Source organism: Orbicella franksi, chromosome 11 (assembly GCF_964199315.1).
Source record: "Orbicella franksi chromosome 11, jaOrbFran1.1, whole genome shotgun sequence".
Classification (NCBI taxonomy): Eukaryota; Metazoa; Cnidaria; class Anthozoa; order Scleractinia; family Merulinidae; genus Orbicella; species Orbicella franksi.
The window spans coordinates 21,341,989-21,365,182 of NC_138155.1; the positions used below are offsets into that span (position 1 = coordinate 21,341,989).

Consider the following 23,194-nt stretch of genomic DNA (forward strand, 5'->3'; position numbering starts at 1 on the left):
TACGCGGGTCTTATTAAACGAAAAGCAATAAACTATGAGCTGTGACTCGCGTTTAGTGACTCTCTTTTTCCGCTACAGCATAAATTATCGCCTGCTCATTCAATACAGCTCTTGTTTATTTACCGAAAGAACCAATACTGACTTGCGCCTGAAGCGAAAAAGCGCTTGCGACCCTTTCTCTTGCGTGAAAGGTAATTGGGGCCATTGAAACGATGCGTTTTGGCGAAACAAATGCACAGATTAAGCAATCGTCCCCTTTTGTGTGAGGTTAAAAGAAATTATTGTTCTCGCCTAAACATCAAACGGAATTGCCTGTATGCCGCGTTTAAAATATTTAAGCACGAAAACACGGCAAGAGTTAAGAGAACGTGGCTCATAAGTGATTTTAAGCACATGAGAAATTTCTAACAGAGGCCAGGAAAGTGTCTTTTTACTTCTACGCCTCAGCGCAGCTAGTCTCAGCTGCTTTCGGAGAGGAAAATATTAATGGAGACACTGAAATGGCCTCTAAGCGAATGCTGAAAAGATCGGTAACTTGTCTAATTGTGTCGGCGAGTTCTTTATGAATCTAAACTAGTTGAAGCAAATGATTATTAGCTGGAATTAACCAAACACTGGCTAAATTAACCCATTGAGAAATGTTTCGCGTTAAATAGGACTTTTGTCTTGCCAAATAGTGTTTTTCCACAGCATGCCTATTTTAATCCCATTTTCTAGCCGGATTTTGGCGTTGCGACTGAATACAAACCATAGAAGCTTACCTCGGTTAAAACAAGATTACAAACGCGAATTTTCGAGCTTGTTATATGGCGTACGTGTCAGCGGTTTACACCGTCATTATTTTCAATTATCACTTTCACGGTTAGAGCTTCAAAAGGAACGGCGACTGCGCTAATAGATTCTAAAACACGTCAACTCTAAATTTAATGCTCACTATTTTGGAACGGCGAAAACTTCAACTCTTGATAGACCATTAGCAACAGCTGCACAAAAATTAAACCATTCTTTGTAAAATATCTCTACGGAACAATCGACCCACACAACAATGCCTCTAAAAAAATTCGCCTCTTTTAATGTCCTTAAAATTTGTTTTATTTTTCGGCGCTTCTTTTAGTAACTGTGATACCCTGTTTTTTCGTGAAGCTGCGCTTGCCCGTCATGCACGATTAAAACTTTCATTCTCACTGTACTGCAGTTAATCAACATAACAATAGATCGCTGGTGTTTAAAGATTCAAACATCTCTGGGGAACACGTGGGTATAAAAGATTGCTTTTACGTGACCGAAATCGCAGAATTTCTGAGCGAAAATTGACTGTATGTCGCTGAAACCACCAGGTTTCAGTGTGACTTCTGTTGTGGTGTTTTGCGTTTTGATTTCGCGCCATATGCGGAAAAGCGGCTCGTTCGCCGGAAAAGAACATGTTGAATGACCAATGAACCAATCAGCTCGGGCCATTCATCTGACAGCTATTGTCATTAACGTATTCCATTTTGACTCCGCCCATCTATTTTGTCGCAAAAGTTCAAAAGAGCCAAGCGTATCGAGTTATCTGGCATTTCTGTTGTTTCTTTTTACGGTCGATGGGCTGACTATGGGTTTTGACGTGGAGAGGTTTTTGGAACCAGTGGACGACGATTTGAAATGCGGTATATGTTTTGGTGTTCTAGAGGAGCCCTTAGCAACCCCTTGTGGCCATGTATTCTGTGCGCAGTGTATTATTCAATGGACAGCCGAGAGCGGATCGTGTCCTCTCACATGCGAACAGATTTGTGTCGACGATCTAAAGAAAATACTACCATTGAGTAGTCTCATCGCGAAGCAAAATATTCGATGCGAGAATTTTCGTCGAGGTTGCCCGGCCATTTTACTGGTAGAGAATACTCAGTCACATCTTTTAAAATGCCGCTACGCAAAGGGTTTTACATCCGGAGGTAAAATTATGGAACGTAACTCAAATTCCACGGAAAGTCGCGAATTCGCGAGAGTTGTAGTATGCGAGAGTGGCTGCGGCCTTCCGCTGCTCTACCAAGACTCCTCTACACATGACTGCATAAAGGCCCTTCAAATTCAGATCGCCTCGCTTCAGATGAAATTAACTAGGGCGGAGCAGGAAAAAGAGTTGGCCTGCGAGAGAATAGCGCGCAGAGAGGAGGCAAATCAGGACAGAATTTTAAATTTGGAGAATGAACTTCATAGCTACCAAGTTCAGGTGCTAAACTTCGAAAGGCAATTAAAAGAATACCGGTTACAAGTGGGTATATTTCAGAAGTACAATGATCCGCGCGCAGACCAGGTAGGTGATATTAGTCAAATCGGGTCAGTGTTTGGTTTATATTTTCCAATTGAGCGCACATCGTACGCACTGACATGTTTGATTTAGGGCATAAACCGCAGAATGGCTTGTACGTACGAACGCGCAGTGATTTTACCAGATCAATACCCCGATCGTTTTGATCAATTAGTGAGCACTGTTGGAGTTATCGAAAATCGCTGGACACACTCCAGAGCGGCAAAGCTAGCCTCGGTGTAAATCAACAACCAGCGCTTCTATGCGCTGTGTTTTTAGAGAGCGGTACACGCGCGCGTTCCTAAAATGTCGATGTTTGACCCGAATCTTGGCGCATCGCGATTTAATCGGACAATGGATTGCGCCTCGGACTGTGAAAGATATTTCGGTCGAATGTAGCCATTACCACGACACCCGAATGTTTTCCTAGCCACGGTGAGCGACACTTTATTAAGTTGTAAGTAAACAGACACGGGTGAATATTATACGTTTTCTATGTGCTTTTGATTACATATGCCAGTCCGTTGACTTTTCTCTACTCCTGCAGGCCGCCGAAGAAATCGAAGTCGAAGTAACGCTGACGCGGGTAAACGGTGGATCGCTTGGCTTTAATATCATGGGGGGCACAGAGGTACGTAGAACATTTTAGAAGATCTATTCGTTATCCTAGACGGGCGTAATGTTCTAAATTGTCACTTATTCGAGAATTCCGTTCGCCTAGCGCAAACAAATCTAATTTTACGTTTGGTCTGGTATGTGACACTGGCCCAGTTCTTAGCGATACATCTAAGTGCTTTTTAATATTTTTTCGTCTGCTGTTGTGTTTTCTTTACAATGAAGTCGTGGCGCGGAAGCCTTCTTGCCCAGGCATGCGGTGTGAGATGCGTAAAAAGATTAGCGCCTACCTAAAACCTGATCAAACTCTCATAATTTAGTTATCGCGTTTAACACAGTAACATGGAGCGCTCTCGTTTGCTGGCGAGTGACTGATGGACAGTGTCCCTTAGGAAAGCCCCCATTCAATTCAACTGCTCTTTGTTTTGTTTTGTGTAGCCATTGAAAGAATGTACTCATAAACACGGCTGGATGCCAATGTTGTGAAATAAATAGCTGCACTTTTGTCTGTTTGAAATTTACTGCTACCCCCGGTCGCGCGAGTTCACTACGCGTATTGTTCAAACGCGCGGACATGTTAGAATCCAGTTACCAACATTCCTGCTTCTCGACTACGACTCTTTGTCCTGTGTGAGTTTGCGAACTCTAAACCTCTCCTTTATTCTCATTATCAGGTCGGAAGTAGTAATTCACTCGGTGGCGGGATTGTGGTTTCCAAGGTCGCAGACGGCGGCCCGGCCTCGAAGGAAGACGGTTTGAAAATACAAGACAAAATTTTGAAGGTAAGTGCGAGGAATTTTCTCGCAAACACGCCTCCTTTCACTGCGCGCGTACTTCGAGATGAGCCTCGCCGACATCTTATTACATGACATGACACTGTGTTGATTTTTGATATCAAAGCAGCTCGCGTCCCCGAACCGCGAGATATTAAATCTACCCTTTGTCTCGTTAACCTGCTTTTCAAATTCACTATTGCACTCTGTTGTTCTTTTGTGCGACTAAACATTGCAGCAGAGTTCTTTCCAAAGAATTTATTGACCGAGAATTGATGGTAATTTAGCTTAGGGTGTTTGTAGATTTCCGACTGTCAACTTCGGATTAATAAACTAACTAACAAAACCAGATGCTTCCGCTATAGAAGAACAGCCTCTCTTAGTAGCTTTATATACCCCTTGTAAACAAATTTGGCTTTTAACTTAAGCTTTATTCAGAACATGTTATCTTAACCGAACTGGATTTCCCGGCTTATGCGTTCATACCCAAAAGGAAAACCTGCAGCACACGGCATTTTTAATTCCTTGCCAAGATCACATCCCCGTGGCGAATCGAATTGAAAACTCGAAAGGATTTCTTTAGAACGACTTTTTGTTTATTTTTTACGGGTTGTTTTGCGTTTGAATTTCAATGAGCACTCGCCGCGTGGTCCATGTATAATTCACGGCCTTTCACTGTTGAATTATTGTGGTATTTGTCTGGCAAAGAGCTTTTACCACAGTAGGAAAACAAGATGTCTTCGCTACGTAGACCTCATGCAAACATCAATCTCTTACACTCAGCTGGAAGTCACTGTCCTGTCACGCGACCTTCCAGCATTTGCGAGTCCTTACTGCGATAAGAAAAGCACAAATTCCAATTTGGTTCTGTGTGTTTTTCGCCCACCTGCGCAACCCAAATGAATTACACAAAACCAAGGACATATTATGTGGGTATGCTTTGGTTCCTCGCAGCGCTTCACAAAAGGCGTTTATCGGAAATTGATCTGTCAGGCGAACAATATAAAAGTATATTTTGGCTTGCAATATATTAGTCCAGGATCGATAACAATAGAAGATAAACTGCTTTGGCAGCCATAGGCGAGACTTCAGTTTGCGATTTGTGGCAGGCGTACGCGAAGCGATGTTTAATTCATTTCTGTCAGTCTTTTTTCGCTGTCTCGATCGGAAAACTGCCTTCGACGCACACAGCCGGTTTGATCACAGATCGAAATCCTTCAGATTGTCAACTTTTTTGGTTTAAGGTCAAAAAGAGAACTGTAATGGATTAATTTTTTAGATTTCAAGCACACAAGCACTTCAACGCAATGCTCGCATCGCTTAATATTTCCCCCGTACCTTTCATCTGGAAGAAACGTCTGTTCTTGCTCAGCAACACATAAGTGAGTGCACTTTCTTAAATTTCACGAAATCTCGTTTAGAAATCAGTATGCTTTCGCGCTATGGAATCTCAAACATCCAACTTGTATAAAAAAAAAACAGAAAGCGTGAATTCGCAGACTTATCTATCTGTGGTATCGCTGCGTTCTCCTTACGAACAAAATCTATAGAAGAACAATGTTTTATTACTCAAAAATGTTTCAACTTTCCCGCAATAAATACAATTCCAACAAACCGACATAGGACAATTTGAGTGCTGTCATTTCATATCTTTCAGTAAAATATATCGAGCTTCAAATATCTATCATCGCTCGCTTTTTCTATTGAATAGACTTCCTGCGAGTCTGTGAAGGCCTTCTTATGTTATGATAGGCATTACAGAAACACACAGTGTAAATATTTTTCGCTGAATTAGTAGCGTTGCGCGGTAGATATAACAATTCTTGGTTATCGCTGACCTTTTGAAATTAACTCCGTGCTTTTGATATATCGCCGGTTATAAATCTTAGATCAATACTAAAAACGTCAATATACACTGCAACAATCAAAGACTGAAAGAGCCCGTTTAATACTACAAAAGTATTCTGTTTATAGCCTTATCAGGATATATTGCTTTCGCGCTAAAAGAGCTTTTTGGACGCCGAATTCATGGCTACAAGAAGTCTAGCCAAGTAATAGTCTGTGTTTCTTTTTTGGTATAATTCTTAATTTTTCGGTGATTTTTGTGCTTTGTGAAGATATTGAATCAGCGCGAACTCTAGAAAACCCATTTCCTTAGGTCTTACTTCAAAACAATTATCAAAAGTCATCAAAGATTTTCCGTCAGAAAAAAGATTAATCATCTCTTCATTTGACAAGTGTATTTAAGGGTTTCGAGCGAAATTTGAATATGTTTTTTTTGTTGGTAACATTTTGAATCGAGTTGTGAATTTTTTATGAGCAGCGACTGTTTCCAACTGTAATACACCGTTAATCCCTTAAGTTTATCAAATGAATTGTTGTTACATGCTTTGTGCGAAAAAATATCGCTGCATTTGTTTATAGTTTCTCTGTGTGATTTCGCGTTGAAGATTAAAGTCGGCGAAAACTTAGCGGTGCGTTGACGAAAGATATTTGACTTCGCTTGAAACGTTCAACTTGTTTTCTTTAATCACAAGCTTTATTACCATCGAATACACGTGAAAGAGAATTAAAAGCGGCCGAATGGAAGAATATTTACTGTATCATTTCGGAAAAAGAAAAGATTATAATAAATTGAACTGCGATTATATTCAGCCCTGTACGATATAACTTTTGTTTTTGAGAGATTTTATGTTAGATGTTTTTTATACTGGGAGTAATTTTAAATTTCCTGCTGTTCGCGAAAAAAGGTGACTTGTACAAATATTACGTGGTTTTAGCACAAAACAAAGGAAACTGTTAGATCATTGGACTCTGATGTGATTTAACTTACAAAGAGGATTTTGATAAATTCAAATGTATTATGAAAAAGACCGTCAGACAACACAGGGTAATGTCAAATCGAAAAGGCAAATAAACAGACTAAAATTGAAAAGTTTGGCGAAAACACTGCACTAAATCATGTATTAATGATGTGATACCTACGTGTAGAATTGATAAACCTAAAAATGAAGTCAAATCAACTAGGGAGTTTACAAATGTGGAACTAACAACACGTTAGTTCTTGAAATTGTGACTAATGCCCATTTCTTTTGCAACGATTTGACAACAGACCATCTTGTTATAGAAACCAGAGAAAGGAATACTACAGCCTTTTAATTTACAATGGCTTGCACTTTCGCTGTAATTTTAGAGCGATGAAAAACGTATGGTCATTAAGTGATTAGAAACGAAAATCACTTTGTCGGACGAAGCAATACAAAACGGCGACATTTAAGGATGTATAAGTGTCTTTGCTAACGAATAATTCGTTCCCTGACAGTAAATTACTTAAAGTGAGTTGGCAGACAAGCGATTAAAGATTGTCACAAAAAACGTGTTAATTTTACGATGGAACAATTCGTTAACAAGCAACTAAAAGTCCGGTGTCGATTCCGTGGTCATTTTTGATTCATAATTCATTCCCGCAGTTATGATTTTAAAAGGCAGAAGTTGTTAAATTTTCAACTAAGTGTGCTAAATTGGATTTTAAAGAACGGACAACAGAGCCATTTTATATTATTTATGTCGACGGTCTGCAGGTGTTTGTCTCTGTAAATACGTTAATGAACCTCGAAAAAAAACGAAACATTTTAGCGTCCCTGTCGCGTCCGCTGTTTCGTTTCAATTTTTAGCAGCGTTGAAATAGAAAATATCCTCATAAAACCAGCTTTAAAAGTGTTTTTACGAACCAATACTAAAACTGTAAACTGCTACTATATGTATTTCAAAGACCGCGAAAACTGAGGTAAAAAATTCCGAACACGAACTTGTTTGTTGTTTGCTATTTGTTTTACAACTCTAATGACAACTTCTCTACAAAATGGTTTTCTCGCCTCCTTTAAATATACTTCAAGTTTCTGCAAATGTTGTTTTGCAAGGGATATTTGAGGCGTGCAAAAAAATACTGTGTTGTGCGCAGTTTCTCGTTAGCGTGGAATAAATTTGACTTATTCAACATATGGCGAAGCGAGCTACGAATCGTATTTATTAGTGTCATCGAATTTCAATGCCATTTTGCTACCTTCATGATAAATATTTAAAACATATTAATAAATAGAGAAACGTGGCAGATTTTTGGCTCGTCATGGACCATACTTAAACACAGAAAACTTCTGTTGCAACTGAATGTTTCCACCATGTTTCAATATAAGCATTTCATACAATCACATATTCTTTTCCGAAAAGTTCCGTTCTTTTTTCGCATATATGCAAAAATATTAATTAGGGTAGGAAGCGTGCATTAGCGAGAGATCCTAATTTTCAAAATTAGAAGACAAAATATTGACATAAATCCGACTCTATCCGCTTTCTCGCTCTTGTTAGTGGTCGATGAGGAAATATCCTTTTCAAAATAAAATTTCAAATGTCACGGAAAGGTCTTATTTGCATGGTCAGAATATATCCGTTTGAAGATTCTGGTAGGCGCGGAGATAAACAGAAAATTGGTCTGTTCCGTTCTGGTAAGCGAATTTAAATCCAACTTGAACCAATACCATTTAAAATTGAGGTACATTTTGCATTTCATTCGTTCAAAACAACCCAGAATTCCGAATATTAGTTCTAATGATTTTTACTTTACCAAGTCTGCTCAATATCTTGTTGTTTTCGTGTGAAAGAAGCCATATTTTTGTCCATATATCACTTTAATTATTTTATTCATTGTTTCATATCTATAAGATTTGTTGCTTTTTTCCACATGTTCTACTAATCTTGTCACTTTGCACACAAAGTCTCTAAAAATCAATTTGTGAACATCCTCAAACCGTTTTCGCGATTTCCTCTAGTCCTGAGCAATTTTGAAAGGTTATTTAGGTTATCAGTGAAGATATTGGCTTCAACAAAAAGCCGGAATATTTTACGATAACAGGAAAGTGCATAACATTTCCAAGCAAAAGTTAAAGTTGTCGTGCTCGCGGTCGACTTCCCAGAAACTTCGTTTCCCTACCACTCCTTGGCCAGAAGCGCAATTATACTTCCCTTGGCTAAAATTTTAGACCATACAGATAATAACATTTTGTGGCGCAATATTTTCTAACGCCATCTCTTCACTGATTTACCGCTTCCCTGATTTATATATCTGAGTGTACCGAAGTACCGAGCGAGTTTGTCTCGAAATTGCGATCCGTGATATGCAATTTGGGTACGTTAAGCCTCGTTAATGTTTATGTAAACACAGAGGTTATAATATTTCTGTACTTTAAACAAAACCAGTTGAGCTAGCTGTCGCTCCCTCGAGTTTAGCAAAAGTACTTGTTCGTTTTTGAACGCTCGGGTTATTCTTAGCGGCTTAACATATGATTGTCTGAGAAAAGGGTTTGGAAGGAAAACATTGTGAAGATAACGTAATGGCGATAAGCTCCACCTGAAGCTCTTCTGGTGAAAGTTTTCCCATCAGCTAGGGCTTATCGGTTGTACATTCTTTTCATATTAAAAAGCCGTTGTCACGGTGTTTCTATACTGATACGAACAACATGTGGAAAATGTTTGCCTTTATCGTACTCTACTGATCAAAACACGAACTCGGAGAGGAGAAAATAGTATTCTATTTGCGAGTAAAAGGCAATGCCTATTTGCAAAGCAATAGGACCGCGTACACAGTCCGTTCTTCAACCGCAGCTGGAAAAGCGATATTGAAACAAAACGTAATCAAGAAAACAAAAATCCCTTATTAACGAGACGGGTTTTTGTTTCTTCAGGGACAGTGTTTGCATCACAGCATCTGTTCGGATTTTGAGAGCTTCGTGGGAAATTGCGACCCACTCAGGATGTGGTTTTTGAGTAATGAACGTAATTAACTGAAATACTGTCGATATTTTCTTTCCATGTAACGAGCGTTTCCTTATTCAACGCGCTCTAATTGCTCTAAACTTCGCATATTATCGCTCCATTCTCCGCTAACGTTTGGTTTTAGAGCCCAATGAGGTTTTCAAATGTCTAAGCAAGGTTTTTGACTTAGTAAAATCCCAAATGGGATTCCAATAAAGTTGTCTGCTTGTACAGAAGTTTACTCGATGTTGTTCTCTGTCCAGACGCGACTTGGCAAACTCTTGCATTGTCTAAACCACCACCTCAGCAAGTGATTAACATGTGTTATCAGAGAGTACAGAAAATCTAATTTTCAAAATGTGCTTTCAACATGAAGCTTTGATGTGAGTAGTAATTAGTTCAATCTTCCTCGGGGCAACAGTGGTTGATATGGAGGAAGTCAGCAAACATTTCCGATAACTCGACAACAAATAGTTCTTTTTATATTTGTCTCTCAATCAGTGAATAAACACAATTGTGAATCACGTTTGTCAACAATTTTGAATTGCGGGTAGCGATTTCATGTAACAGCAATCGACTTGTCCATCACAAGTTGACATTCTGCGGTTGTCACTAGGTGGCAATTGATGGACATTTTAATGTGTCCTCAATGAAATACACATTAGACAAATCGTAAATCCTTCTGTCAGTATTGTTTTCATGTAATTGGTATCGACTTGTCCGTCACAGGTGGGAGGTTCGCGACTGTCATTACTTGGCATCGGATGGACACTGTAATGTTCTTTAAATGACGTGGTCCAAAATATGCCGTGCGGCAGTGACAAGGTGTCATTCTCAATGTTGTTTTAGCGTGAGAAAGCGACGCGCTGCAACTCATTACAATCAACGCTGAGAGCAAGCTATCTGTTAATCACGAAAGCAATAAGGAGTAGAGCTTTTTAACTGTGTTTCAAACGCAACTTTGTTTTTAAAAGGCCAGAGGGTAAGGAATTCCCCCTGGGCTTTTTAAAATTCAGTGTTCGGAGATTTAGCGTATGATAAAAGTGCATTATACAAGTGATAGAAGCTTCACCTATCTTAATTCATATCTAGAGTTTTAATCGAGGAATGAATTACAAAGCTGGCTACTATAACTACCATCGTCTGGCTTTGAGATCTATAGAACATTCGTCATCAAATGAATTCCGATTTCTTTTGTTAATGCTTATGTCACCGGTTTATAAATAAGTGGTCGAAAATCGTCTAAGAAACGAAGAAAATTTAGAGGGTGGGTCTTCCAGAAGCTCGGAATTGACAAAAGTATCGATTACAAAGCAAACATGGCTTTCAAATTCCGTTTGAGGAAACTGCTTGAGATAACGAAACTAGCCTGTTGTGACAAATGTGACAAAAACAAGGAAACATGCAATTCATATGGTACCACAACTGCGATATCATCTCCCTTCTAACCAAACAACTTCAAAATAATAGAAAATCGTAAATCATTCTCGCTTATTTTGCATTTTGATATCTATTTCAGGTGAACGGTATCGACCTATCGGAGGCCAGCCACGCCACAGCTGTAGAAGTCATTAAAACAGCTTCGGAACCGCTGCATATCTTAGTGAGACGAAAGTGCTCAGACGCCATCGTGGATTGTGTGCCTTGTGTGACGTCTACTGGCACCCAGACGGACCTTTGTCTTGTTCAAGACGTCGAGAGCATGGATACAGACAGCGGAATTCACGACCGGTACAGCCCAAGGCAGGACTTGCTGATACCATTCGAGAAGTCTCTTGATGACGGCACAAGCAGTTCGGAAAGCTCCCACCGCCGAATCGAATCCTTTTGTAGGGACGATGTAGAGAACTTGCGCTCGACAAGCGAGAGTTTGCCGAGTTCTGAGAACATTGTTGGCAGCGAGCAAGGTACACTGCCTCGTGTCACGCTCGTTGTAAAAGACGTGAATTATGTTCATGATGTTGATGAGAACTCCAACTGTGACTTGCAAGGTCAGCCTTACGTGACAGCAGTTTCCGACGAGATTTATTTCGACCCTGAGTTTGACTATGAATATGAGGTGGGTCACTTGATAAATATTTAAGACTTGTTTAAAAAGCGTAGTCATAAGAGGTTTGCGTTTAAACAAGATATCTTAGTCCAGGGAAACAATTTCAGTTTAGCAGTAGGACTCATGTTGCTCGACGTTCCGGAGGGACCCCAGCATTGACGACCAGTTACGAAAGATGGCGGGGCTCTTTTCTCCGGTTCAGCAAGTTTGAATCCGGATATGATTCCTGGACACACGACATTCTCAGTTGCTATCTCCACCCTGGAATATAAATGGGGTAATGGCGAGTTGTTCGGTCAACCTAGCAGAGTGTTAACGGGGATTTGGGAGAGGAATTGTAATAACCTATGATAAGTTGGTACCCTATCCAAGGAAGGGTGAGGGGGCTAAATTAGTTGTAGTTACTTCATCTTCCTCCAACCGGAGTTGAATGCCGAAGCCTACACGAACGAACCGGAGTTAATTATTGAAGCCTACACGAACCCGGTTTGAATACCAATGTCAAAGAGCAGTCCCTCGATTACTAGGATTGATGCAGCCTTTACCTTTCCAATGGATTCAAGAAGGAAGTGTCTTGTTCATTATCAATTAAGAGCGCGTTTGAGATGTAAACTATCGTCTACGCGCACAGTCAACTTAACGACACTTATTTTGCTAACTGCGATCTTGCACGTGTTGATGCCATCTAGGACGCTAGGTTCTCTTGTTTCAAATTCCAAAACAACATTTTAAAACGAATACTTATCTTATTCCTACAATGGCTAAAAGGTACCCTTTCTGAGTAATTATTGGTATTCCTCATACTGAAGATATCATTGCGCTTTTTCAGGAAATAACTCTCTGGATAGCAAATTGTGATCTAGGATTAACATTCTGTTGTGCAGAAGAAGACGAAGCAACTGTCTATGTTTGCGAGGTGCGTTATTTTGGTTCTCTGGCTAACATATAGACTGCTAGCAATCTTTCCTTTTGCTTGGAAAGTCCGTGGGGAAGAAGGCAAAACAAGTAAGCGTACGAGCGTGACAGCGAACTAAGCAAACCGGTAGCGAGGGTGTTGGAAGACCGCCCGTTTTCCGACGCCAACGCTACTTGCGACTCGCGGCTTCGCATGTCACGCTTGCATGCTCACGACTCGCTCACTTCTGTTGTGTTCTTCTTTGCGTTTTTCCCCATGGAATCTTGAGCAAAAGGAAGAGTCCTTGCAGTGTAGGTAAGATAGTAAAAGGGCACGAGGTCAAGAAAATGAACTTTTAAGCGTCAACTGAAGTATTGTATGTAAAGTGTGGTGAGTGCTAGCCTTGGTGTTTGTTACTCGAACACTGGCTGACGTGCCACTCGACTGCTAAATCCACAGGCTTAAAAGTTATAGCCTCCTGGTGCAGCCTAAATAATACCGTATGAACATTTGAATGGTACAAAGTAGAAACTTGTCATCTTGGCGTAACTCAGCTTTGTGATTTGAATGGTCACTCACTAGGGATTCATATACAGACTTAAAGTTGGAGCCACCTTGTACAGTGCAATAAACAGTACCACATGAAAGTTTACTGCGCAATAGCTCTCATTTTCATGTTTAATCGACACGACTTTCGACTCTGGCTTTGACAATGTTAAGCCATGATAATGTACATTGCTGTTTACAACGGCTCCAGCGGGTCTGTCTTCATATTTTCGAACTTCTGGATCACATTTACACAGCCAGTGTGATCTTGTTAGTCTCGATTCTCACTGTGTGATCTTGTTAGTGAGCGTAAATCTACCATACACAAATCTCATTGGGTGTACAGCTACTGAAAATATACTGTGCCACCCACTGCGAAATCTTGTTAGGAAAAAAAGATTAAAGTACCCGCTAGCCACTTTGATCTTGTTAGTCAATGCAAAACCACGAAGTGATTTGCAGCTGTGCTAAAAACATCTCTTTTGTTGTTATCCTGGGAAAAAGGTTATCACGTTTTGGCAGACAACTTTGAAACGTCCGTGTGCTTTGTTTTGCTCGGAAAGACTCGGTAATTCTTCGTCGAGTCTTCGAGTACGTCCGTAAATGAGTATTCGGCATACTTAAGTTAAAATATAAAACCACTTACCATTCAAAGCACACATGGCTCACAAATGCGTTCAACATTGTTTTGAAACTGTAATTTTCCGTCCTCCTTGAAAAAGTAGCTTGTGCAGAAAGCCTGTGGAAAAGAGAACGTAACGTTACTCCGCACATGCGACTACCCAGCCATAAAACAGGTCGTGCTTTGAAAAGTCTTTGAATAACGTTTCTCATATATAACAGTCGAACCCCTATTAAGCGGCCACCCTCGGGGAAATGGCAGGTGGCCGCTTAAAAGGGTGTCGTCAGGAATTAGCACAAGACTTAGTTGAAACGTCAGTTTATTCAAATACAAACTTGCTTTAAAGGGGCTCAGTCACGGTTTGCGCATATTGAAAAGTTTCGCCTCAATTTTTCAAATTCGTCGTTTGCTATCCGTGTCAATCTTCTCCATCCTTAGCCATCCTTGTTCCTTTATGGTTTATCATAATCTCTTTGGTGTTTTTCTATCTTATTAAACTGTTATTTTCAGGTTTCCTACCATTTAAAGGTAATTTTGTATGTGGCCAAAATAACTCAAAATACCGTGACTGAGCTCCTTTAAGGCAACATGGAATCACATAACGACAACGATGACTGTGTAAACGAGTACTGTAACTTATGTCCTCTTGACTTAAAACCGGGGTTAGGAAAGGGTCAAGGAAGTGTCGTTTCTCGCTAAAACGTATGCGACATTTCGCGTAAACAAACAAGCGAACAAACAAGCAAAACGTCGTCTTAGCATCATCTTTGTTACTTAGCAATATTTCTTCCGCTCGTTATCTCTTGGAAACGGGGTTGTGTTCTTAATCAAGTTACTTGCTTCTTGCATGAAGTGACTGGCAAATAGGGAATTTATGGTTTTGTTTAAATTTTTTGGCAGATTGAGCCTGGCTCTGTCGCGTACCTTGATGGGAGGTTGACGCTATGTGATGTAGTTTTAAAGGTATGGTTACCGTTGTAATAGGTCTAAAACTTTGCAAATCACTGGCAGATATTAGACGCCTAAGCGCTAGTTTTGAGATGACTTGACGCCAATTTAGCTAGTCACACAACGCTTTTCCCCTGCTGGCGTGACAAGTTGTCCGCGTGACAGCGCCACATTGCAAGTGGAACGTGCGCGTTGTCCGCGCACGCCTCGCGTGTAAGGTGGATGCGTGAACACGAATCTTATCGCCCTCGTTCTTCATCTAACGCAAAAATTTAATTTATTTCTGAACTGGTAAATATGAGAGAATCGAGTTTCTTTTCTCTGCCCTGAATTCAATTTTCTTCTACCTTCTTTGTTCTACCACAATCTCAGCGCGGGAACCGTTATAACAAAGGGTGATTTCAATCTAGTTGTAATACACTGAAGAAATGCAACTGAAATTATGATAGAGGTGGTAATGCGCGCACAACCCTTTAAAATCGATGGAAACGTTTTGGGCAGGTCCACAGTTCAAGATGATCGTAAGGTTCAAGAATTTCGCAGCAAATATTGATGCATTTGTCGCCTCTTTTCACAGATCAACGATGTTCCTGTGACGCATCTCAGTGATATTGAACCTCTTGTATACGAATCAACCTCCACGATCAAGTTTCTTGTAGCAAGACCAGCACAAGAGGTCTGTACAAATGATTATTTTTTTCTGTGCACCCAGGGATAGATGATCCCTAGGCTAGTAACTTTAATTGCAAGATCTTTTAGTAGCTTGGATTTACTATGTCAAATCAGAGCAAAGACATATTTTAGCCATTCAGTCAAATAACAGTAGCAGTTGTGCTAGTAGTAACGTTGTGACCCTGCTAGCTTATTTACCGGGCTGATAACGGTGTTATCAGAAAATGACATTTTTTAGGCTGGATTGAAAACCATGAGCCTAAATCTTGTAAAGTTGCTATTATAGAAAGGGGTGTGTCAAATCCTTTTGGTGCTAAATCCTCATAGCAAATGAAAACAAAACAGTCATTTATAGAAGGTGGGTTATACAAAAGCCCTACAGATCAAGAATGTTTTAAGTAACATTCGTGCAGACATCTCTAATTTCCTTCTGTACCCAACATAGTTTAGAGCTGATAAAAAAGGATTGGGAAGTGTTGTTTTGCGCCGCATAAACCTCAGATAAACTTTATTTATACAGGGAGATAGTTTCAAGAGCGCTGGAATTCGTAACACAGCACTTAAAAGATAGTTAAACACGAAGCTTCTAATTAGAAACTGATAATGGAAAAGGTTAACAAAAGATTTCATCTGACATTCTCCATTACTAACAATTCGTTTAAAAAGCTTTGCCAAATCGATGGTTCTTGAAACCAAAATATGTGCGGGTAGTTATTTTTAATTTGATGTTTATTTGACAATATTTCAGCGGCTTAATCAAGAGGCCAGCACTAGTAACCTTTTTATTTGAAATCCTTGTAGCAATTTAAATGAGATTAATACTTAAAAAACTCGGCGCCCTTTTGTAGACTTCTTTAGTTACATTAGCAGGCGTGTGAACGAAATGTAAATATGCAAGCTTTTGCGTGTAGAAAAACCTTCGAATGGCGTGTAGATACACGCGTGCGAGGGAAAGCCCAGGAAAAACTTCCACTAAACTCGTGTCTTTTCTAGCACCTTCCTTTTCATGTGCAAGGCATTGAAAAGCACTGAAGTATTACCAACTTAGAGCTTTTTGAATAAACAGACTGCAGGCTAGACGTATCTTTTGTATTAAAACGTCTTAGTGATTTATTACAATTTCTATTTAATCCCCTGCTAAGACCGTGGAATGTGTGTAATCTTCATCGAAAAAGATAGATGACAGCGGCTGATTTCAAAGGGTTTCCAAACTTTTAATGGCTTCAGGTCACGCAACAGTTGAGCATTGCGTGTTTATTTGTATACTTTAAAGCAAAAATCGCTCGCCTTATCAATAAAAGCGATTTCAATACGAAGAGATTTTGATCCGTAATTGCCTTAAATAACAACAAAAGTAGTATCTGGGTTTTAAGACGTAAAAAATATTTGTATGCCGCGGAGTGGATTGCATGCAAATAACGATAGGGGCGTTAAGATTTTCCCAACAAAAACAAATTCTGCTTTGTATCATGGAAAGAGCACAGTTTTTGACAAAAGCACTTTTTGCTGAGAGCTTTTTCGGAGTATACAACTGTCTAACACATACTTGAGCAAATTGGATTCCGTTTGCATTCAAAATCCTCGGTTGATGGATTTCAAAATAGGATAAAATCTCTTAATTGTTAATCACTAAGTATTAGAGTCAGCTTACTAATCTCTTATTGCACTGTAGAGCGCAAACTTTTGGGCCCTGCTGCGAGGCTAAGAGCTTTACTTCCATTTGTATAGCTAAGAGAAGATCTGCTCTTTAAATTCCTCCACACATTGCACGAATATATCACGTTCTACAATGAATGTTTTGTTGAAGTTAAACAGCAACTTCGCGGGCAAAATGCGAGACACTTTTCTGGGAAATGAAAATCGGACGTAGTTTTGTCTTCTTGTAACGTGGAGCGTCGCCGATAAACGTTATTTTCTTAACAGGATTAAGATAAAGAGTAAAGCAGGTTATTTCCGGTCCATTGCTGAAGATAATCTTTCGTCTAGCAGAACACCCACAGAACACAGGTGCAATATCTGCCAGTGAAAGGCGACCTCAATAAGGCACATTCTGTTTGTTTCTTTGTTTGTTTATTAGTATCGCATTTTTTCACTGATTTATTTGATTTTATTTTTTTTCTCACGGTTTTTGTGCATAGTTTTCGTTCTTTTCAAAATAATCCACTTTGCATTTGCCTGGAATTTCGCTGATCTTGTGCGGGTTACTGATGCCAAATCGAGTGCCGGTGCGCCACGAAAAAAGGTGATCTATACTGTAAAATACGATGCTCCCAGTTCTCTCGCAATTCTATCCGCGCGTTCAACGATCGAATAAAAATACGAGACAATAGAGGGCTGTAAACATTCTAAGGTGTTCTATTATGCCTACTAAATTTTAAACCCTCCCGGTTGAAACTTGTTTTACATTTTTTCGGTAAACCTCAGATCGTGTTTCTTTCCTGCGTTGCCTTTTAAAACGAAATATTAAACCACAAATCTAGCTGTGTTAAATGAACCAAGTTGGTCATCAATCAACGCTTATAATCAACAAAAAATTTAGTGAGCCGGAAAACGAACACAATCTTTTTGCTGAAGTCAAACTCGATCCACAGCGCGGCATTGAAAACAGCATACCCTGCAAGAAGGTCAATCTCATTAAAATTCGCCGGCAAATTAATACAAAAATAACGAAAAATTGACAGAAATTTCCGTTTTTTAGAATTAACCAGACTTAATTCCTAGCTGAACATCGGTCGATTAGAAGGTAAAATTTCCAAAACCAACACCATAATTTATTTAATAGGATTGCCAATTCAATCGTAATTTTTACCAGCCGAGGGTACCATTTAATTTAAAAATTGCACATCACGTTATCTCTCATAAAATTGACGATAGATTCTGTGCGATCCAAAAGAATCCAAATTATATGTATCTCGTTTCGTTCTGCTCCGCAAATTTGATCAATTTAAAGTGCTTTAAGATTGTCTTAGCGTTTAATCCAATCAACTGAAAATACACTCTCTCCTTTGTCGGTAGAAGGATTGTGGTCAGCTTCTTAACAAGCTTCCAAGCATTTCTTCTTCTAAGAGAATTTAGGGTTTATACATTAGCAGTCGTTTATCTCTCTTTCAAGTTTTGAACTAATGTACTTTACAGCGCTTAGTCGCTTTCCCTGTCATAAAGAGGAATAAGAAATATTTTGGGATTATTTCAAAAATGGCTTGTCGTCTGACTATTGGCCAATCATATAGTGTGATAAAAAGATCCACGAAAGCCCAGGGGAAAGTCCCTGAGGGTTTGCTACATCCCCCTTGTATTTATCCCTAGGTTAAAGCTGGTTTAAGTTGTTTAAGAAACAGAAAGTGGTTGTTATCAGAAGGAAATGTGATTTAAGGGAATCCAAGCAGAGATCCCCTAGATTTCTTAAAGGAAGTCGGCCCCTACCTGCCTTCAGCTTAATTCTTACCCCAGGGCTAAAGCCGATTTGCTTATTGTGAAATGTAAAGAACAGTTGGTATTAAATGAGGAATGTGTTACACTGAAATTCAAGTAAGGATGCCCTTAGTCTTAGAGTATCGGGGATTGGGTGTGGAAAATCCCCTACCATAAAGCTATTCTTTAACCCACGGGTAAACACTGTTTGCGTAGTCTGAGAAACAGAGTGCAGTTGGGAAATATAAAGGGGATGTTTCCTTACTCAGTTACTCCTTACCCTATTAAACTATATTAAAACCCTTCGCCTTTCTTCTAGGTACGGGCCACTCTTTTGGGCAGTGAAGGAAGTCAAGACTGGGGCTTTGTGGATCCAATCGACGCGGAACTAAGTAGCTTCAGAATTGATGTGATCAAAGAAGAAGACGAAGATGGAAACGATACGTTGAACAGCGAGAAAACGAACGGCGACAAATGCGAAAAGGACAGCGGAGTCGGAAGAACCGACGAGAGCACGAAAAATGACGAAAGCTCCGGACCCGACGTCGTAGAGGAAGCTCGGCCGTCGCAAAACTCTCGTAAAAATTCGCAGGAAAACGGCGACAAACGCTTAGTAAAGGACGATTCAAACACGCGCGAACGAAAGAGTAGTAGTTCCACGCGTGGTAAGGAGGACCGAGCGTTTTCTCCCATACGGTCGGGAGAAAACTGCTCTGGGAAATCTCGGGACAATTCATCACCGGGCGAGAAAGACTCTAGTCGAAATCACAAGGAGCGCTCTCCCGAAAACGGTCGTACACGCCGCCATAACAGTGGATCTCCAACTAAAAGTCTTTCACCTACGCACAATGGAGGATCGCCTCCCAGAAAGGATAGAGACAAGGAAAGGAGTAAAGAACGGAAAAAGAACAGAGATTCACACAAAGACAATCATGAATCTCGCGGTGAACGAGATCGCAGTCGACACTCCGACCAGAAGCGTAACAGTAAACTAGGCAACGTAAGCAGGACAATTCGTGCGTCTTACATAAGAGCCGTGAACAAGGACTCGACTCAACACATCAATTTGATTGGCGAGTCGGATTGTTTCGGTGGAAGGGGTGATTATCACGACCATCGTAGCAAACAGAAGTCAAATCTCACTGACAATCAATCTCTAAACGGATCTCAACAGAACATTGAATGGAAAGTTCGAATGTCCAAAGACGGTAGTCAGATTTTTGTTCGCAAAAGGCCTGCCACTGCAGCGAGGCAGGCGAGGAATAAACTTCTGCGCGACCGTGCCCAAAAAATTACCGACGAACGCAAAGGCATGACAACTGATGACGACACACAAACCGTTTACCAAGGCCGTTACTGGCCGAGAGAGGACCGGAGACGACACTTAGAACGAGTGCGGGAAGCGCGCCGAAAGAAAATCCAAAAACTACAACAGCTGAAAGAATCCGAGAGCCCGCACACGGGCAGCGGTTCGGAGAGTGGCAAAGGACGCCGGGATATCATCGTTGAGATGAGTCACAGAAAAATGAACAGGAAGCAGTTTGATGACTTTACAACAGTTCGTGAATATCTAACTCAACGAAACCCCGACGGGTCCCCCGTTGGTCCGATTCACGTTACCACTGTGTGAAAAGTGACGTTTTAACACATATCGTCAAAGACAATTTTTCTTGTCGAACTTAAGTATTGACCTCAATGAGGCCAAAAGGTTATCTGATGTTTTATTTGTTTTATGTTGCGTACTTATTCAATTTCTGTAATAATTTCGGCTTGTATATCGTGAAATATCCGACAATTGGGTGGGGTATTTCACGCTAAACTAGTGAGAAAGCACTGAATAGTTATTTTTCGTCCCGTGCCGAGTTTTTGGCGGGAAGTACGGTTCGAAGTGGCGGGAGCGAATGAGAGACAAAAAACCGCCAAAGATGCAACGAATTCCTCTCCTTTAGATTGGATTTTTTTTATAAAATTATAGTTTCTACTTTCATGGGAAAAATTTCTTTGCAATTGTCCATCAGTGATAGGAGTAGTGAATTCTTTAGCTTCTAGGCTGCAATTGAAAGTAATTTCCCATTTTAGTCATGGATAAAACGCAGCCTGATCGTTTTGTTTCTTAGAGAAACGATAAAACGGCAATGTTTGTTGCTCATGAAGCCACTAAAAAAAATCAAACGTCGGTTAATATAGCTGTTGTGTTGCAAACTTGAAAGTTTTTACGGGGAGGGGGGATTCTTTTTAAATTAGTTTACCGCCGTTCTGTTCTAAATTTTCAAATCTTCTATGAATATTTTTATTTGTTGCAGTTATGGAAAACGAACATTTTTATTAAACATTTATTTAACTTTTTTCAACATTGTCCGAAATCTTCTTCGGAGCCGTTACTTAGGCGGTTACGCAACACTTGTTAAAGGTCGCGTGACGGCCTTGAAGGAGAGTGTCGAGAGAATACATTGTTCGTTGTTAAGATTTACTGTTTATGTTATGTAAGGCTTGTAATTTACTGCCAAAAAGTTAAGCAAAAATTCCCGAATTGTATCTATGTATAAAGTAAAAGATGTAGTATTATTATAAGAAACAAATTTAATCAATTTAAAGAGCTATCTATGACATTTTTTTTTCTGTTTTCAAGCAACGAAGGAAAGAGTGACAAAGAATGGAAAACAAGTTTATCATAAGTTTATGGAACGAAATGCGAAAATGTATAGAAATACGACGCGAGAATAATTATGCGTTATCTTAACGCTCCGGGATGAGTATTTAAAGACTTTTTTTTATCAAAATGGCAGTCGAACCACTACCAAACGCCAGTCGTGGAAACTGAAATTTAAGCTTATATATTTGTAAATATAATTATTTCCAGTCACTATTTTCTTTAAAAGGTGAAACGTAACGCCGCAAATTTGTTTTACAACTTATAAGCAGTGGCCGCCATTTTGAACAGCGGTTGTGATTTTTATAAGTTAATTCTTTGTCAGTCTAAATTCCTTCAACGTTTAACAAATTTAAAACGTAACCAACTTGGTGAAATCTGCAATTGTAAAGCCCTGAACTTAACAATGGCTGGACTCTTTTGCGCTTATTTCTTTGGGCAAAAATATTAGAACTAAATCTTGTAAATAAAAATTCGTCTTCGCTTGCTGAAGGAGCACGTAATGTTTTCAACGAAAAATAGAAATCGGCAATGAATTAGATTGACTACCGTTTAAGTCATTGCAGTTGTAAACAAGTCTGTGTCTCTCTGCCATAATATACTTCTGTCTCTTACGAACTGCTAAGTTTGGTTTTTCCATTTTAGAAATATATTAACGTCGTAAACTTTAAGACGTTAAAGTCCACTTAATTTTGGGACTTAACAGTATTCTTTGAAAATGTCATTAAAATCGAAAACCTGATTCTCTTGTGTCTTGTGCTTATAATATTGTTTACAGGAAGAAAGCTCTCGAGACCTTGTTTGCTTTTATAGTTGTAACGGTTATGTTACATGCTTCCAAGAAAGCTTTTCAATGGCTTTTTCGTTAGCGGAATACTAGGGGAGTGGAGGGGGCGGGGGGCTGTCATAAAGAAAGCTCTCAACTTCCAGATCACAGAATTATTCGAATATTCGCGAAATATCACCGAAAAAAGGAAAGGAAAAACAGATTTGTCCAGTTCAATTTAGTCACCGATTCCGTGTGATCCTTTAGAAAAAAATGCATATGTCTTCACTCTAACAAGAAAATAATCGCTCTGGCTTTTTAAATCTTGCCTTCCGTCATCAATGAATTAAAATCATTTTGCTTCAGAGCTTATCGTTTTCAACAAAGCATTTCACTCAAAGTACATTTTGCTGCTCTGAGAATATTTGAGTCGAAGTAGACAGCAATATTGATATTTTCTATTGAGTGTGATTTATTGCCGGAGGTCATCTTTGTGCTGTAAGTACTTCTTGTCTTGTGAAAATAACACATTCCAGCCTTCGATAGACTTGTTTGAGCACGATTTTATACGCTTCAAAGATTGGTAAAGTAAACAAGTGCAAAATTTAGCTGTATTCCGAATCTGAGTCAAGTATAATGCTAAGTCAATACCTTCAAAAAGTATTCGCTTGATTTTCTTCATCAGATTTAACTGTACAATGAGATTGCCTTTCGTGTGTGGGTTAAATATGTAATTAACTTAGCAGATAAATCAAGGTCAAGCCCTTGAACATTGATAAATTTACCGGACGGCAAGTGTTTCCAAGAGCCTTTGCCCTACGGCACAAATACAAATCTACGCCATAAAAAAATGATGTTGTCATGCTTTAATTACCTAAATAACCGCTTGCGATGGATTGTCCAAGTCTTCTCGTCCTCCAAGATACGTCGTAAGTTGCCAAACTCGTGTTGGCAAACTTCAAAAAGTTGGCAAACTCGTGCATTCATACGTCAAACTCGCGTTAAATTACTATTTCTCTTGTTTAGATTTATAATAGTGATACTCTGTAAATTCACTATAAATTCACATCACAATCTAATTCAAATCACTCAACAAAAGTGGATATAGTCGTGAATACAGAGCTTTGAATTGAAAAGAGTAATTTTTG

General features: G+C 39.6%; 1 protein-coding gene across 1 annotated transcript; it reads left to right on the forward strand.

The window, feature by feature from the left end:
- Positions 1–1,263: 1,263 nt before the first annotated feature.
- Positions 1,264–22,020, forward strand: LOC145460242 (E3 ubiquitin-protein ligase PDZRN3-like). Its single transcript, XM_081444989.1, has 8 exons — positions 1,264–2,296; positions 2,838–2,921; positions 3,580–3,687; positions 11,006–11,545; positions 12,366–12,452; positions 14,500–14,562; positions 15,125–15,223; positions 18,950–22,020. Exons 1-8 carry the CDS (start codon positions 1,436–1,438, stop codon positions 20,258–20,260), a joined length of 3,153 nt encoding a protein of 1,050 aa, XP_081301115.1. The 5' UTR covers positions 1,264–1,435; the 3' UTR covers positions 20,261–22,020.
- The last annotated feature ends 1,174 nt before the right edge of the window (positions 22,021–23,194 follow it).